The sequence below is a fragment of the Gracilinanus agilis genome, chromosome 3 (assembly GCF_016433145.1).
Source record: "Gracilinanus agilis isolate LMUSP501 chromosome 3, AgileGrace, whole genome shotgun sequence".
Lineage (NCBI taxonomy): Eukaryota > Metazoa > Chordata > Mammalia > Didelphimorphia > Didelphidae > Gracilinanus > Gracilinanus agilis.
In genome coordinates this window covers 614,684,872-614,703,585 of record NC_058132.1, presented here as the reverse complement: position 1 = coordinate 614,703,585, position 18,714 = coordinate 614,684,872, and the positions used below count along the sequence as shown (strand labels likewise).

Sequence of the window (18,714 nt, the reverse complement as noted above, 5' to 3'; positions counted from 1 at the left end):
CTCTGACCGGAAGAATTAGACTTGGATGGATCTATAGATCTTACAGATAGATTAGCCTTATGGAGGTCTGATAGAAGGAAAGGAGAGAGGGATAGATTGTCTGTGTCGAATTGTTCAGAGAAATAAGTGGGAGATGGGAATTGGACTGAGTTATGGGATTATTCTTCCCACCCCCTTTTTCTAGAGATAATTTCTTATATACTGTTTAAGAAATCAGAGGGGTAGGGAAAAGGGAGACTTTCTGATGTTGATCTGATCTGATGCTCAGGACTATTAAGCTATTTGTCATTGAGGATACTTTTCACAATAGGGCAGCTGGGTGGCTCAGTAGATAGGGAGCCAGGCTAGAGATGGGAGGCCCTAGGTTCAGATGTGGCCTCAGACACTTCCTAGTTTTGTGATCCTGGGCAAGTCACTTGAACCCCATTGCTTAGCCCTAACTGCTCTTCTGCCTTGGAACCAATATTTAGTATCTATTCTAAGGCAGAAGGTAAAGATTTTTAAGAAAAGAAAAAAAATGGAGATTGGATTTTTGGAGTCACATTCTCAGCTCTATTGCCCAAATAACCAAAAAGGAACTTTGGAATGAGCTATCAGTTGAAGTAGTTGGAGTGAATGAATTTTATGAGAGGGACATTGACAGTCTAGAGTTTGCCAGAGGACAGTGACCAGGATGGTAAGGGTTTTGGAGACCTCATCTTATGAGAAGTGCTAGTGAAAACTGAAAAAGCAAGGACCTACATCCTAGTTTATGAAGAGATGAGGATATCTATTTCCCATCATTCCTTGGAGAGGTTGTAAGGATTCTCGGTTTGTGATTTTGCCTAAAAGTCAGGGTCCCTTGTTTTGCTGGACTTTGTTAGAGGGAAAGGTGGGGGAATATTAATAAATGATTATGATATTAAAACAAAAATACATCGTTAATCCTTTTTAAAAAGAGAAAGAGAAGGGATATTATAATTGTCACAGCGATTGAAGGAAGGCAAGTAGACTTTGTTTAAATCAATAGTACAAAACTAGGAGGAAGCTCAGGGTTGAAATTGTGGGGAAGTAGATTTTGCCTCTTTACAAGGAAGAACTTCAAGACAATTATCATTGTGAATTCTCTGCCACAAGAAGTGACAAGGGTCAAACCAGAGGCTGGATCCATCGACCAGAATTTTTTAAGGTCCTACTGTGTGCCAGGCAGTTTTAAATATGAGGATAAATGTACAAAGAATGTAACAACCTCTTCCCTTAAGGAGGACATTATACTCTCTCTTGGAGACAATAGGCATATACACAGTGTAGCTATATAGAGAATGAATACAAAGTAAGTATATGGTGATTGGGGAAGGAAGGAGAGCCTGGTGTCAGGAAAGGTTTAGTTGGTGCTTCAAGTGTTCCTCAAAGGAAGGGAAGGATTCAGTGGGGGAAAGGTGAGAAGGGAGTGAATTCCACTCATGGGCCATGATCAGTGCAAAGACATGGAGAAGGGAGTGCCCTGTGTGAAAAAAATAGAGAGAAGGCCAATTTGATTGGATCATGTAGTCAAGAGTAAAACCATTGGCAGGGTAAAATGGGGCCAAATTATAAAGGACTTTATTGCCAAAGAGAAGAAAAAAATATTTACCTTTTAGGCAAGTCACTTAATCTTTCTTTGCCTCAGTGTCTTCATTTGTAAAATGAGGGAGTTGGACTCTGTGCCTTACCTCTAAATCCATAAGCCTCTAGTGGAGGCAACAGGGAACCACTGGAGTTTATTGGAGTATATTTTTGGTGAAGTTGAAATGGTGAGTCTTGAGCTTGATTTACATATGTTTGAAAGGAATAGGGAGGAAACAGTAGAGAATTAGAAGATTAGAGGAAGAAATAGGATGCCTGAGAAAACAGTCTGCTGGAGAAGTTGCAAGGCGATGGGGATCCTTTTCCATGGAAGAGGGTTTTGGGCAAAAAATGGAGTCACCTAATTGTTCGAGACTGAGAAAGAGGAGGAGAGTGTATATACATGTGGGTGACATCAAGTGGTCTTGAGATGAAGAGGGAGCTCGTACGAACAGCTTCAATTTTCTCAGTAAAGAAAGAGTCATGACTATGTGTGACCATCTACCTGCCTTGAGAAGGAATCTTGGGTCTGTTAGACCTATAATATATATGATGATTTTATTCCTCCACTCCTTAGGAAGAACTAATTTTCTAAGAAGGAAGATTCAGATTATTTCAGATACTAATTGGTTTTCATTTGATAGAATTATAACATTTAGTTGTAGAAGGGAACTTCCCTCCCGAATCACTTGTAAATGGGAAAGAGGTTTGAACACCACACTTCCCCCATCCCAGTGCTATGTATGTGACTAGGCTCATCAGAGGAAAGAAGGACTGGCTACAGAAGAAAACCAAAAACAAAACATGACTAGTACCTTGCTGTGTCAATGGTAGAGCCAGAACCACTATTTTCAAAATAGCCAGCCCATGAGTTCTGGCTTCTTCCCAACTCATTTGGATCCCTACCATTTCCAGTATTAGTAACTGGGGTAAAAGAGAGGGGAAACTACCTCCTATATATAATCATTTTAATAAGGAAACTAAGGAGTAGGGGGGGTCCCTCCTTCTATCTTTGACAAACCAGAAGCATTTGCTTCTAGGTTCTCTTCTGTTTTGTTTGGAAATTGGGCTGTATGACCTGGTTTGAAGAGTTGCATTCTCTCTTGCTTCAGGCAACAACCTATCTTTCTTCTTGTTGGTTACCAAAGATTTTGATTTCGGAACCTCTTAGGAATAAGGTCATGAATCTAGAGACTTAGAAGGGTCAGTAGGGGCCATTCCTTCTCCTCTCACTTTATGAGAAATGAAGGCTTTTGGTGGTTGTATGACTTGTCCAAGGTCACATAGTAGAAGTCCTCAGAGGTGGAATTTGAATCTAGATTCTTGGACTCCAGACCAATGTTGTTTCTGTTGTACCTTGCTGCCTTCTAGGTTGATAAGGGCTAAATAAGTAGGGCACCTGGGGTGGCACAGTGAATAGAGCTTTAGCCTTGTAGTCAGGAAGACTCATCATGGGTTCAAATCTAGCCTCAGGCTCTTAATAGCTATGTGATCCTGAGCAGGCCACTTAGACCTGTTTCCCTCAGTTTCCTCATGTATAAAGTAAGCTGGAGAAGGAAATGGCCAACCACTCCAGTGTCTTGGCCATGACAAATTGTGTCTTGAAGTGTTGGACATGACTGAAACAACTAAACGAAAATAGTAGAGGTACCAGTGACTTGTTCTTTTATAAATGTCTCAGTTCCTTCATGGGGGAAATGATTTCTCATCTTATATGTCTTCTGTAACTTTTACTGCATTTTGCTTTGTATTTCTTTTTCATGTGTTATTTATATATATAATAAACAAATCATTATATATAGTATACAAAATAATCATATATAACCCAAATATTTATATGTAAGTAAATATAAACATTTACATAAATATTTACATGTAAAGAAATATTTTAAGGACTTATTTTAACATTTCCAATTAATCAATTAATTAATTAATTAAGAACATTTTTCCATGGGTGTAGGATTCATGTTCTATCCCACCTCTCTTCCCACTCCCTCCCATAGCTGACGCACAATTCCACTGGGTTTTACATGTGTCACTGGTCAAGATTTATTTCCATATTGTTGATATTTGCGCTAGGATGCTCATTTTGAGTCAATATCCCTAATTATATCCCCATCCTTCCATGTGATCAGGCAGTTGTTTTTATTCTGTGTTTCTACTCCCACAGTTTAAAGAAATATTTTATACACAAATTTTTATACATAAATCAATCTCTCTCTCTCTCTCTCTCTCTCTCTCTCTCTCTCTCTCTCTCTCTATCTCTATCTCTATCTCTATCTCTATCTCCTGGTTATTAGATTGTAAGATGTGGATAGCTTCCAGAAGAGGTTGAACAGGCTGGTAAGAGGTCACCTGAAGAACTAGAGATGTTTAGCCTAGAAGAGAGAAGACGTGTGTGTGTGTGTGTGTGTGTGTGTGTGTGTGTGTGTCTGTCTGTCTGTCTGTCTGTCTGTCTCAGTGTGTGTCTTTAAATGTTTGAGGAATTTCACATGAAGAGAGAGGAACTAGGAGGAATGGTTGGAAGTTCCAGTGGGCAGATTTAGGCTCAGATAGGGTCTAGGATCATAGATCCAGAGATGAAAGAGGCTTCAGGGACCATCTAGTCCAGTTCCCTCATTGAGAAATGAAGGTATAGGGAGATAAAGTGATTGTAAAAGGTCACAAAAGTGGTGTCAGAGGTGGGATGTGAACCAAGATCCTCTGCCTCCAGAGGTAATACTCTTTCCAGTTGTGAGCTCCTGTGCCGGCACAGATTGTGTTAGCTCTCCCTATCTCTATGGTGTCTTAAACCTGTAAGTGTTCAGGAAAAAGATGTAGAAGCCAATTCAAAGGGGACCCATGAGCTGGGTCAGGGAATGCCTTTCAGCCCCAGGAATTATTCATGGCACTAGCCTGAGGTCATTTTAGGGCTGGTTAGCCCAGCACAATTCCTGACACATAGTAGGCACTTAATGAGGGTTTATTGACCAGTTGGTTGATGGGAGGTTCCCCCCAAGCCTTGGATGTTAGGAAAAAATCCAGAGAGAGTGGGATGTTGGGATGTGGCCTCTGGGCCAGAGGGAGGGCGATGTAAAGGAAGTGGCTTCTCTGAGCCTGGCATCAGTCACTTGGAAGAACGGCTGTGGTGGTGGACATGATCGAATGCCTGAGATACGAGGTCCCTGTGCACTCAGAGGTGCCTTTGTGTGTGGATGGATGTGGATGCTTTGTCCTGGTTAGCCTCCGTGTCCTTTTTCACATTACTGTGTATTATCTCTAGTGACACACTTTGGTTGGCTGGTGGTGTGTGTATGTTTTAGGATGTTTCTGTTTTGTGGTTGAATAATCACTTGGTTTTGGCTGGGTGAGTGTGAGTGTGTGTGAGGGTGTGTGTGTGTTTAGGGACCGATACGTGTGACCTGTGGGTTGGGCTGTGTTCTGGGCTGAGCATGTTTGCGCCTCCTGTACTCTGGGGTCTCTATCTTGGAGGTTTTCCCACTGGAGGGCTTCTTATTGGAAGCTGGTGGGTCCCAGCTTTGGAGATAACTTCCTATGCCTGTACATAGGCTCACAGACCTAGAGCTAGAAGGAACTTCAGAGGCATCTCCAAACCCTTCGTTTTAGAGATGAAGAAATCTGGACCTAGAGAAGGGATTAGACTTCACCCTGAGAGGAAGTGATAGATCTGGGATTTGAACTCAGGGCTTGCTAGTCTAGCATTCTGTCCATGGCATTGTGCTGCATCTTCACGGGGTGGGTATGCAAGTCTTGGTGTGCGTGTGTTTTTGAGTATTTGGATTTTACCCCAAATGTGTGTTTGAATGTCTGCCGTTTGTGTGTGGATGTGTCCTGGAATGCTTCTTATTGTTAGATTGTGTGTCTCGTGTCTGGGTGATGGGTGTGTGTGAAAGACAAAGACAAAGAAAGAGAGAAAGAGCCGGGAAGAGGAGAGAGGGAAGGAGGAAGGGGGAGACAGAGAGCAAGGGAGGAAAGGAAAGAGAGAAAGGGAGGAGAAGAAAGGTGGGAGAGAGACAGAATGAGAGAGCATGGGAAAAGGGAGAAAGGCTGAGAAACAGAGATAAAGGCATGGGAGGAAAAAGAGGGAGTAGGAGAGAGAGAGGCAGAGGAGGAAGAGGGAAAAGGAGAGACAGAGAGACAGATGGACAGAAAGAAAGAGGCTGGTATCTGGACTGGGGTTTGGGAGGGACCCGTTGCCAGCTGGGGACCTTGGGTGGGAGTATTGGGGGGGGATAGAGTATGTGCATATGGGAGGGATGGAAGTGGGGGGCAGGGCTGGTTGTGGAGTGTGAAGTCACCAAGTTCCTCTGGGCGGGCGGGGAAAGTTCTTAGTCCCTGAGTCAGAGGGCTGGCCCCAAGCCCCTCAGAACTCACTTTTTCCTTTCAGAGAAAGTGTTGCTCCTAGGAGTGTAGACTGAACAAATCTGGGAGCAGTCCCAGAGCCACCCAGAGCCCCTAGAGCAGCCAGCCACCAGTCATGAAGCTGGGCTGGTCCCAGCCTTACATTGTGATTCCTGCAGTGGGGCTGGTCCAAGCATTTCCTGCTGCCTTTGCTCAGCTTTCCCCAGAACGGTTTGGTCTTCCCCCATCCAGGCCACTTATTTCTTTTGTGCTCCCCCCTTCAACTTCAGAGACCTTACACGGCCCTCCTGATTCTCACTGACCAACAGGTGCTGGTGGGGAGTGAGGAGGAGTATTGGTCTGTGCCCCTAACCTGTGAGCAGTTTGATCTTACTCTAAGCTAGCCTCTGTCCAAAAGATCTTTGGAAGGCTTGGAGCAGGACTGAGGCTGACCCAAGGTTTTGGCTGACCTTTAATGGGCCCCAGATGGACTCAGGCAGCAGGTCACAGAGAATGTGGCTTCCGTTCCATTCCTTTGTCTTCCTGTTTTCCATGAGTCTCTGTGGATCCGCTTTGAGTGGATGTGTGGATGCTTTTTAAACTCCTCTTTCCTCCCCTTCCTTCTCTTTGCCCTTCTTTCTCCATTCTCCCTCCCCTTGTCTCCTTTCTTCCTCCCCTTCCCCCTCCCCTCTCCAGCACATGCACACAAAATGTGCTTTCCAAGAAAGGCTCCTCTATCAGTCATTTATATTTATATTTATATTTATATTTTAGCGTGAATTTAAGTGACTGTCCTTTGTGCCTTTGTTTTTAATTTAATTTAAGGCCTCATTTCTCACGGTGAAATGAAAGCTTATGGCCCCCCTGTGAAGGCATTTCAGGTAGCAGGTGTCGGGGGAGTCACTGGGCGGAAGGAATCTGTGTGTTTGGAGCTGCCCACTTGGCGGCTGGTCCCTCGACCTCCGCTTAAGGCTGCTTTGATGTTTAGGAGTCTTTGATGCGGGCTCGAGAGACGCAGCATCTCCCCCTCCCCATTGCATCTCCTGGCAGTAAGTCGAAGGCTTCATGGCCGCGAGTTGGCTCACAAGAGCTCTTGGCCCTCGTCTCCAGGGGGATGGAGCAGAAATAGCCCGCACAGGCCATTGATGCCGCTCTCTCTCTTTGTTCTCACGCAGAGGTGGTGGCACACACCCAAGGACCGCTGGACGGGAGCCTCTATGCCAAAGTGAAGAAGAAGGACTCCCTGCACGGCAGCACAGGTGCGGTCAACGCCATCCGCCCAACTCTCTCAGCCACCCCCAACCACGTGGAACACACCCTGTCCGTGAGCAGCGATTCGGGGAATTCTACGGCCTCCACCAAGACCGACAAGACGGATGAGGCGGCGGGTCCTCCCGGCGCTCCTCAGTCCCTGAGCCCCGAGGAGAAGCGCGAGCTGGAGAGGCTGCTCAGCGGCTTTGGCTTAGAGCGGGACAAGCCAGGGTCCATGGACCACCCCCGGCACCGTCTCTCCCGCCAACACGGGGGGCCCACCGCCCCCGCCTCTGGGCGCCGTGTGGTCCCCGCCCAGGTCCACGTCAATGGCGGGGCGCTGCCTTCCGACAGGGAGACGGACATCCTGGACGATGAGCTCCCCATCCAGGATGGGCACAGCGTGGGCAGCTTGGGCACTCTGTCATCCCTGGATGGCATCACCAACACCAGCGAGGGCGGCTACCCCGAGGCGGTGTCTCCACTGACCAACGGCCTGGACAAGCCGTACCCAGCAGAGCCGATGGTGAACGGCGGCAGCTACCCCTGTGAAGCCCCAGCCCGAGCTCCCCTCTCTCAGGCAGTCCGCGGGGGCCCCGTGCGACCCTCGTTCTCAGCCCAGGAGGGCCTCTCCGGGTACCAGCGGGAGGGCCCACACGTGGGATGGCAGCCATCGTCCAACCCCCACTGCGGTTACGACGCCAACGGGATGTTCCGCTCTCAGTCCTTTCCAGAAACCGAGCCTCAGTTGCCCCAAGCGCCGGCTCGTGGTGGGAGCAGTCGAGAAGCAGTGCAGCGGGGTCTGAATTCTTGGCAGCAGCAACAGCAGCAGCAGCAGCAGCAGCAGCCTTGCCCACCTCCACGCCAACCAGAGAGGGCCCGTCTGGAGAGCCACACAGCCCTGGGGGCCAGTCCCCAGACTCCTGCCGAGATGTCCGCCTCTGGCCTCCCCGAATTCCCCAGGGCAGCCTCCCAGAAGGAGATCGAGCAGTCTATTGAAGCGCTCAACATGCTCATGCTTGACCTAGACCCTGCCTCCTCTGTGTCCCCCTTGCACAAGTCACAGAGTGTCCCTGGGGCCTGGCCAGGGGCTTCTCCTCTTGCCTCCCAGCCTCCCCCTGGTCTCTCCCATCCATCCCAGCCTCTGGCCCAGTCAAGATCTGGCTACATCCCAAGGGGACATCACCTGGGAACACCTGAACCAGCTCCCCGCATCTCCCCAGATTCTGCTTCCCCCGGGAGGTCTTACTCTCCCTATGAGTACCAGACATCTTCAGCTGTACCCAGCCAGAATTACCAGCCCAGAAGTCCCGTCTCTTCTACTTCTGCTGCCTTCTTGGCTTCCTCCAGCCCTCTGGGTCCTCGACAACCTCCAGCAACTCTCCCTGGCCTCACAACTCAACCTCAGCTCCCTCCAAAGGAGCCTGGTTCTGACCCATCCCAGACCCCTGAGGAAGAGCCCTTGAACCTGGAGGGGCTGGTGGCCCACAGGGTGGCAGGTAAGAATTGAAGGGACTCCATCCACTTTCCCCCTTTCCCTTTTCCTATTGAGTTCTTGAAGGACCCGGAGAGAGGAGGGGAATAAAAGGGAGCCTTTGGGAGGCATTCTGGGTAGGCTATGGAGAGATAGCATCCTGGTCTTTTATATGATGAATGTCAGCTCCATGGGCTTAGCTGGCTGACTTCAGCCATCTGGGACAGAAGCGGGAGCTGCTATGAAGGAGATTGGCACAAGTTTTTCTCCTCTATTTGAGAATGTCAACTTGTACTCTAGGTGGAGTATCTTTAACTTGGGATCCACAGTCCATGCATAGAATATTTCAGGGGATCTAAGAACTTGGATGAAAAAAATGCATTTTTGTTTTCATGAAATCTAGCATTTCCTTCAGTTGTGAATGCAGGCAACCATCAGTAGTCTGAAAAAGGATCCAGAGGCTTCACTCGACTGCCAAAGGGGTCCTTGACACAATGAAGGTTAAGAATCTCTGGTCTGTGCTCTCTAACTTGGGCTTTCTCTTGGGTAGAGGAAGAACTAGGAGCAGGCTAGACTGGCTACGTACAAGAATTCACCCCATACCATCCTGGTGCTCCAATTCCATCAGGGGAAGATGGTATTTCCCGGGAGGAAGGAGGTAAAAATTGGGATGCCAGAGCCATGGAGAGAAAGTTTTTGATCATATGGAAGGTTTAGGGTAGGATAAAGAAGACTTGCCATATAAGCCATAAAAAATACTTGCTTGACTAGTCATAGAACCAGATCACTGGAAGGGACTTCAGTGAAATGATCATTTAGGCCAACCACCCACGTTCTACAGTGCAGGAATTTGAGCCCCCCCCCAAAAGTGATGTAATTTGCCCAAGATCACAAAGTGAATTAGTATTCGAGCTGGGATCCAAACCAAGGCCCAGTAATTCCAAAACTTATACTCTTTCCATTGAACCATGATTCACTTTTTATAAGGCAGTTGCAATTCTTCCTCTTCTTGACCCTTTCCTGAGGCTTCCACTGGTTGGAAAGCCTGATTGTAATTATTTTTAAAGGGGATTTAAGATCTGGAGGTGGCCTGAGGAATTTTGCAGCAAGATCAGGCATTGGGCCAGGTCCCTCAGCTGATCAGGGGACATGGAAATTTCAGAGAGGAGTGGACTGGGCAGAGAAACAGATTCCTCTCCCTTACTCCCACTCCCTAAAGGGGAAGCTGAGTCACTGTGCCAGCTGCAGAGAGAATAGACAACACCCCTTCTCTTTATATGACCAAAGCAAATAGGAGAAATGGGGGAAAGATGAAGTGTCAATGAGTTCCTGATGGGATTCTATGCCTAAGGGGGTATAGGATAGCTAGGGAGGCAGCTCAGCTCCGTGGATTCAGTACAGTTCTCTGGGGCTTGGCATCTGAGGATGCAGAATTGGCCTCACTGCTTTGGACTTGACCAAGAAGAGATATCTTATAGACAGAGAACTCTTTGTTGAGTCAAGGGATTTGTTTTAATTCTTTGGAAGATGGGACTTCCAAGAAGTATCATAACCCTCCCTTTTCTCTTCTGTATAATGGGCACATTCCTATCACAGGAGTTTACCAATTTTTTTTTTCATATTCTTAAACCCTTAACTTCTGTGTATTAGTTCCTTGGTGGAAGAGTGGTAAGGGTAGGCAATGGGGGTCAAGTGACTTGCCCAGGGTCACACAGCTGGGAAAGTGTCTGAGGCCAGATTTGAACCTAGGACCTCCTGTCTCTAGGCCTGGCTCTCAATCCACTGAGCTAACCAGCTGCCCTCAATTGCTTTTTTTAAAAAAAAAATAAACCCTTATGCTTGTGACTTGGGATGGCCACTAAGTATGGGTTCTGAGGATAATGGGCAATAAGGGCTAGGCAGTTGAGGTTAAGTGACTTTTCCAGTATCACAGAGCTTACCATGGACCGACCTCTAACATGTCAAGCTGATCCATTTCACTCCTTCTAAGCAGGATTCTCCCTAGCCCAAGGAAAAAAGGGATTTTATTTTTAAAAATTCATTCTTTCTGTCTTAGAATCAACACTGTATATTGGTCCCAAGGTAAAAGAGTGGTAAGGGCTAGGCAATCGAGGTTAAGTGACTTGTCCAGGGTCACACAGCTAGGAAGTGTCCGAGGTCAGATTAGAACCCAGGACCTCCCATCTGTTGGCCTGGCTCTCAGTCCCCTAAGCCACCTAGCTGTCCTTCAAGGGATCTGATCTTGAAGATCTCCAGGGAGATACACATAGACTTAGAATAATTTTTTGGGCAGCTAGGACATCAAAGATGGAAGGAACCATTTGACAGACTCTCACCACCCTCATTTTATAGATGGGAAAGCTGAGGATAGGGATCTCCCAAATTTTAAGAAGAAATGAAGAATTGGGCCCTAAGTAGAAAAACATCCTTTGGGGAATTGTGGGAGATTAGGAATAGACTTGATTATGAAAGAAGAAAATATTTTCAGAGTATACAGAGCTCTACCATCAGGCATCCTGGACAGCCAGAAGTATTTCTGGCTATAGTGATGAAATTTATATTTCTAGGGTAAGCAGGAATTTATAGCTAGGTATTCATAGCCTTTGGGATCCAGAGATGGACAATTAAATTTTGTTCAGTCTTATTCAAATCAACAAACATTAATTGTTTACTATGTGTTAGATACTGGATTATATGCTAGGATATAAAGATTGAAAATCAACTTAATATCTATCTTCAAGGAACTATTTGGCTGATGGGTTTAGGATCATAGATATAGAGTTGGGAAGAACCTGAAAAGCCATCTAATCCAAATTTTTTAGATGAGGAAACTGAGGCCCAAGGAAATTAAGTTGCTTTCCAAAGGTAACACAAAAGGAGGGCTATATATACAGACAACTGTAATACATGTTAGAAAATGATTAAATACACAAAAAGATGAAACAGTGGTCTAGGAATTCATGGACAAGAGGATCATTTCAAGTTAGGTGAAAAGTGGAGCAAAGAGTGAAACAACCCCTTCTCTCAATGAGTTTATAAACTAAGCAATGAGAGAGATGTTTTGGAGGAAGCATCTATAGGACTTGGGAACTGACTGAACGTGATAGTGAAAAAGAAGGAAGAATACACTCACATTAAAAATTTTAATTTAAATTTAAAAAATTTAAAAAATGTCTAGCCTGGGTAATTGCGAGAGAATGATGGTGCTATTAACAAAATAGGAGGAAGGACAGGTTTTGGAATGAAGATAATGAGTTCACTTTGGGCCATGTTGAGTGTGAGGGATGTTGGCAGGCTATCTAGCTCCATATATCTAACAAGTAGTTAGAAATGTGTGACCATCTTGCTTAGATTGAGGATGGAGATCTAGATTCTGCAGTTATCTAGATGAAATTGATAAAAACTGAAGTCTTATGGGGGATTAGATTGTTAACAAAATGAGAAGAGAAAAAGGCCAGGGGAATAGCTGTATGTAAGCACCTGAAGGACAAAGAAGAAAAAAAAAAGAGCAAGAAGGATCATTTAGGAAGTTGAGATGAGACAGTGCCACAGAAACCAAAGGAAGAGAGTATCAGGGTGGTTATACCTTTAAGAGAACAATGGTGGAAGGAGAGGGATGGAAGCTAGGTTGAGGGGGTGTGAGGGGTGAGTGTAGACTCCTGCTTCTAGCCATCAGATGACAATTTGCTGCAGATGAGGAAGGGAAAGGTTTTAGAGAAGTTAAGAGGAGATGGGATATAGAGCTCTTTAGAAAAAGCCAGCTTGGGCAAGGAATCCTCTGAGTTTGGGGAAAAGGAAGAGATGGAAGAAGGACATAGAGAAGTTCCAACCTGTGGAAGAGAGGAGCTATGGGAGCTTAGCATGGATGGCTGCAGTTGTCTCTAAAACAGGAGGTGAAGTCATTTGTTGAGAAAGGAGCGATGGGGATGGAGACAAGTGCTTTAGGAAAAAGGAAGAGGTTTTTTAGAGCTATTATGGGGAGTGTGATAGAAAGTCAATAAGAGAATAAAAGCATTGCTTTGTGGCAATGGAGGTCTAGTCTATGAAACATTGCATAAGACTCCCTTTAGCAGTGCTCTTTTGTTCTTCCCCACCCCTTGTCTTTCCATCTCTGGCTGTGGGAAGGGGTTGAGTGGAGTGGATACCTTTTAACTTGAGAACAAAAATAGCAAATATTTGTTTTGCAATTTAAGGTTTGCTTTAGACATATTATTTCATTTTAGCCCTGTGAGACTGGGGCTATTGTTATCTCCATTTTAGAGATGTAAAAACTGATGTGAAGAAAGGGTAATGTGTCTTCACCAGCATCACACAGCTAGTTCTGAGGCAGTAAAGAACTAAGATCTTCCTGACCCAAGGCCACTACTGTCTGTCCGCTATGCCACATTGTGTCCTTCTCCCCAAACCAAAACACAGAATATATATAGTTATGTGTGTGTGGGGAGATGAGAGGTTTAACCTGGGGACTGCCATCTCCAGGTAGCTATCAGTGAAAAAAAAACCTAAAGGATAAGAAACTGGATAGGAGGAGATAGATGGAACCAGACAGCTCCATCACTGGGAGCTCCTTATTTTGAAATCTGATTGCCTTTTGGTTTTTTCTTACTGTTTTTAAGTGTGGAGAGCCCCTTCCTGTGGGAGAATAGAAAAAGCACTGTACCTGTAGGTGAGAGTGGTCCAGACTCAAATTCTAGTCCTGATGCTTTCCATGTGTGACCATGGCAAGCTGCTTAATATCCCTGTGCCTCAGTTTTACACTGTAAAATGGGGGAATAATAACTATAGTACCATGTTTTTTGTGAAGAAATTCTTTTGTTGACCTTAAACCAAATCTTCTCTGGGACCCTTTCCCTTCAAGGTTTAACTCAAGCTTTTCTAGGAGCTAGCCATGGTTCACTGCCTGGGCTGACATTTTCCATGTTGGGGACTTCTCCCTTCCATGGTGGGGAGTTCTCCCTTGAGTATGCAGCCTCATCCTCCATTACTGTCACTCCATCTCCTTTGACAGAGGCCAAGAATCTCCAGCCCTTTCAGTCTTCTGGCCCCCTTAGGCCTGGCAGAAAAGATGTGATGGAAAGGGAGGGCATCTGGCTGGCACACAGTGTCCCCCTTCTCATTCACTCCTCAGCTGACCCGAGGACAAGATGTGTAGAGCGGGTAGCTATTTATGGTCCCCTAAGGCTATAAATCTCGTTGGTCCCCAACCAGGCATGAGTGGAATTTCTTACATCAGCGGTTCCTACTTCCATGACTTCCTCTGCAGCCATACAGGGAGTCTGGCCATGGTGTAAGAGAATTTAGAGTAGAAAGAAAAATGTATGGAGGGGAGAAATTGGAGGAAGGAATCCTAGTTGGAGGGAAAAGCATGAGCAATGGCATGATGGTTGGAAAATTCTAGGGCTTTGGGGGAACAGTGAAGAGTTTGGTCGAGCCGCAGCATAGTTAGTACTTATAAGATCATTTTTGGGGAGAGCGCGTTATACACGGATGTATATTGGGCACTTAGGTGTTATGGTGTAGGAGGCAGGGAAATATTCGTTTTTGAGTGGGGAATAATCAGATTGAAATTGTACTTTAGGAAAATGATAAGGATGGATTGGAGAGGGAAAGACTGGAGTCATGGGGGCAAAGATCTGAGAAAGAGTGCCTGGTGAAGGAAAACAAAGGAAGAACAGTCAGAGGAGGAGGAGGAGACCCAGGATAGTGCATTGTCCAGGTAGATACGTGGAAAAGAGTTCGAAGAAGAGAGGGTGTAGTTAGCAGTGTAAAATGCTGAGGAACAGCCAAGGAGAAATAGAGAATGAAAGAAGCCATTGGATTTGGCTTAGAGGTCTCTTGAGAGCTTTGAGAAAGCAATTTTGGTATTTCAATAAAGCGATGGGACAGAAACCAGATTTAAAAGGTCTAGGAATAAGTGGGTAGTGAGTGAGTCGCAGCTAATGTAGACTACTCTTTTAAGGAAGTGGATATAAATGATTCATTTAATAAATGTAACTGTGGGGCAGCTAGGTGACTCAGAGGATAGAGAGCTGGAGAAAGGAAGTTGTGGGTTCAAATCTTGCTTCATCTACTAACTAGCTGTGATACCCTAAGCAAGGCACTACCAGTTGCCTAACCCTACCAGTCTTGTGCCTTAGAACTGACATTTAGTATCAGTTTTAAGACAGAAGGCAAGGGTTTAAAAAAGAAGACTTTGGCTGATAATGAGAAGAAAATAAATATTCATTTGAGGGGCTTTCAAAGTCAAGAGATAGGGGGTCCCCCCTTTTTTAAGGGTAGAGAAGACTAGCCATGTTTGTAGAGGAATGGGAAGAGATGGAAGAGGCAAACTGCATATCTGTGTGGGGATGTAGCTGATGAAGCTAGATCCTGGAAGGATTGTGATCACCACTTAAAAGATGCTTTTTGGCAAGGAGGAGGGCCATCTCCTACTTTTAGGCAAAAGCAAAGGAGGATGGAATGAGAATAGGCAAAGGGAAGCTCTGAGATGGTGAGACAGAGAGTTAAGGGAACTTGTGATGGCTGCCATTGGTCATCTCAGTAAACTGAGTGGTGAAATAGCCTGAAGACAGTGAGGAAGAGGAGAATGGCTTTGGGGATCTGAGGATGGACAAATTCAACTCAGTAGAAATCAACAAATGCTTGGTAAACTCCTACTGGCATTGGGCCAATTACTAGGGGTCAGAGACCCAAAATGAAACAGTCCCTGCTTCTGGGGAGTTAACACATGCCCACATTAGCAAATGCAAAGGTAATTTGGGGAAGGAGTAAGCACTAACAACACATCTGACAAGTTTGACAACCATCCTTTGCTCGAAGATGTTCATAGAGGAGGAAACTGCTCCCTCTGAAGACAGATCATTTCATTTGGTGATAGCTCAAATCATCAGGACAATTTCCCTTATTTTCAAGAAGACACCTGCCTTTTTGCCCACCGTTAGCTTCTAGTTCTGCCTCCTGGGAACAAGAGGAGAACAAGTCTAATATTTTTCTTTGTAATGGTCTGTATATAATGGAATTCAGCTATTAGGTGGCCCATAAGCTTTCTCTGCACTAGGCACATCATAATTCTAGTCCCATCATTTTCTTCTCACATGGCATGGTCCTGAGGTCTTTCACTTTTCTGGTGGGCCTCCTTTGGACCATCTCTGGTTTACCAGTATTTTTCCCAAACGTATCTAGAACCAAACACAATTACTAGGGCAGGTAAAGCAGGATTATGACCACCCTGGTCATGGACAACATGCTTTTCCATTTCACATTTTGGGCTGTTGTGTCACACTGTTGATTCATATTCAGTGTGTTGATTTACTAAAGCCTGAAGGTTTGTTTTTTTTCAGAGGATGCTGTCTGGCTATATCATCTTCATCTTTTCCTTGGGAAAATGGACTTTTTTCAACCCAAGTGCCATATTTTTCATATTAAGTTTCCTCTTCTTAGATTAAATCCAATATTTTAGCCTGTTGTAATCTTCTTGGATCATAAATCTGTCATCCAGTAGGTTAGCTGTTCTTGTGTGCCAGCCATGCCTTTAGTCATGGGTAGCAGGGTAGGACAGCACAAGCTCTGAGATCCTCCGCTGAAGACCTCTTTCCAAGTGGTTGCCAAAAGCTGAATGATGGATTCATCTAACTATTATTGTATAACCTGCGATCTCTTTATCTAGCTTACAAGAATAGCACTGAAGTGTTAGAGTTTTTGAGAAGATGTTGGTAAATCTCCCAAATTTCTATGAATCCACTTATAAGTACAAAGCATTTATAAGCACTCATTATGTTCCAGACACTACTAAGAACTGAGGATATAAATAGTTTTAAAGAGATTAGGGGCAGCTGGTTGGCTCAGTGGCTAGAGTGAGGTCTAGGGACAGGAGGTCCTGGGTTCAAATATGACCTTAGACATTGCTTAGCTGTGTGACCCTGGGCAAGTCACTTGACATCAATTGTTCAACCCTTACTTCTCTTATGTTTTGGAACTGATACCAAGTGTCAATGCTAAGACAGAAGGTAAGGCTTTAAAAAAAGCCTGCCCACATGGAATTTATATTCTAATAGGGGGAATACAAACACATAAGGCTTTCGAGACTAGGAAAGGGAATTTTGTTCTGGGGAGATGAAAAGTGTGGGGGCAGGTACAGATGGGAAGTAAGTCAGTTAGTCAGTCAGTCAGTATTGATAAGCACTTGGCGTGAGCCACACATTGCACCGGACATCCAAATAAAAGAAAGCCAGTCCCTTTCCTTAAGGAGCTTACATTTTAATAGAGGAGACAACACATAAAAGAAAGCCAAAAAGCTGGGACTGTGAGGAGAGAACAAAGGTACCTGTTGCCAAAGTGTAATAGAGGAAATTGAGAATCGTGACCTGGAGAGGGAAGAGATATGGTTGGCCAGGGTGCCAGGATAGAAATGCAATCAGAGCACCTAAATGGGGATTCTGGAAAGATCCAATCAGACACTGAAGAGAGGTGTATGCTATCTTCCAATGTGAATTCCAGGGTTAGCATGAGGCTTCAGGATGAAGAGATTTCTGAGGCATGGTAGTGAAAGTCCAGAGGATAGCCTGGGAGTAGCAGATCAGAGGCAGCAGGGAGATGGTGCACGACTAGATGAGATACAAAGATACAGGAGTTCTAAATATCAGGGGATTTACTTCCTCGGGGACAGGGAACATGGATTCTAGAGGACCTGATTTGGGATGTCTAGGTCTCAGGGCTGGGGTGGAAGGTACTGGTGTAAAGTCCAGTGTCCCTTCTAACAGAAGAGGAAATCAGTTTTTGATGAAGCCAAGAATGTGGCTTCCTTTTCTAGATGTTTCCTAACCACCCCATGGGTGCTTTTTTAGAGTTTTGCCAGGAATTAAAGTCCAGCTCATAGTTCTTTGGTTTGCCCAGGGTCTCACAGCTACGAAATATCTGATGCCAGATTTTGGCTCTGTCCTTCCTGTTGAGGGTGAATGTTAGGCTATTTTTTTTCCTGTAACTTAATTCCAAGGTGGAGGAGCAGCGAGGTGGACTCAATTGGGAGTCAGGAAGATCTGAGTTCAAATGTAGCTTCAGATACTTACTAGTTGTATAATCCTGGGCAGAATCAATACTGTGTATCAGTTCCAAGGTAAGAATTAAAAAGAAAACTTACCTTCTGTCGTAGAATCAATACTAAATATTGGTTCTGAGGCAGAAGAGCAGTAAGGGCTAGGCAGTGGAGGTTAAGAGACTTGCCCAGAGTCACACAGCTAGGATGTGTCTGAATTCAGATTTGAACCCAGGACCTCCTGTTTCTAGGACCCTGGATGCTTCTCTCCCTCTGCCATCCCATCCTCCCATCTTTGCCTAGATTCCTGGCTCAGACCTCCAACTAATGTTCATTTTCTTTTTGTTTTGTTTTGCTTCTCCTTCGTTCTCTGTGTGTCCCTTGTGTGTTCTGTCTGTCTCCTTGGTCACTGGCTGGATGCCTTTCTATTTCCACTTCACTCTGTTCTCCCCTTCCTTCCCCTTTATTGTCCCCTTTGGGGGTCAGCCTACAACGCTAAACTCCAGGGTATCAAGAAGAGTGTCAAATCCATGCATTCTCCTCTCCACCGGCAGAGATCTTCCTCCCTCTCTGGTTGGTGTACTCCCCTATGCCTCCTTTTCCTCACTTTTTTCCTTTCTTCTTTTCTCCTCGGTTCCCCCTTATATCCTAGTTCATCTCCCTCTCAATTCTCTCCATTCATCTCCCTTTTCTCTTTCTGTTTCTTTTTTCTATCACATATGCTTTCTTTCTCTTCTCCTTTTCTCCTTCTATTCCTTCTCTCTCCCTTTTCTTTCTTTTTTCTCTCCATCTTCTCTTCCTTCTTTTCTCTCAATCTTTTGACTTCTCTCTCTCTCTCTCTCTCTCTCTCTCTCTCTCTCTCTCTCTCTCTCTCTCTTTCTATCCCTCTCCCCATTTCCCCTCTCTCCCTCTCCCCTCCTTCCTCTTTCTCCCCTTTCCCTCCCTCTCATCCTCATTCTCACTCTTCTTCTCATTCTCTTCCCCCTTCTTCACCCATTCCCTTCCTCTCCATTCTCCACTATCTGCATGTGTG

General features: G+C 45.2%; 1 protein-coding gene across 1 annotated transcript in view; it reads left to right on the top strand.

Annotated features, from left to right (window-relative positions):
* TNS1 (tensin 1) overlaps positions 1-18,714 on the top strand; it is a 141,288-nt gene that overhangs the window by 75,188 nt on the left and 47,386 nt on the right. Inside the window, exon 11 of the mRNA XM_044669432.1 lies at positions 7,101-8,675. Within this exon, the coding sequence (XP_044525367.1) occupies positions 7,101-8,675 (1,575 nt within the window). The remainder of the gene's footprint in view (positions 1-7,100; positions 8,676-18,714) is intronic.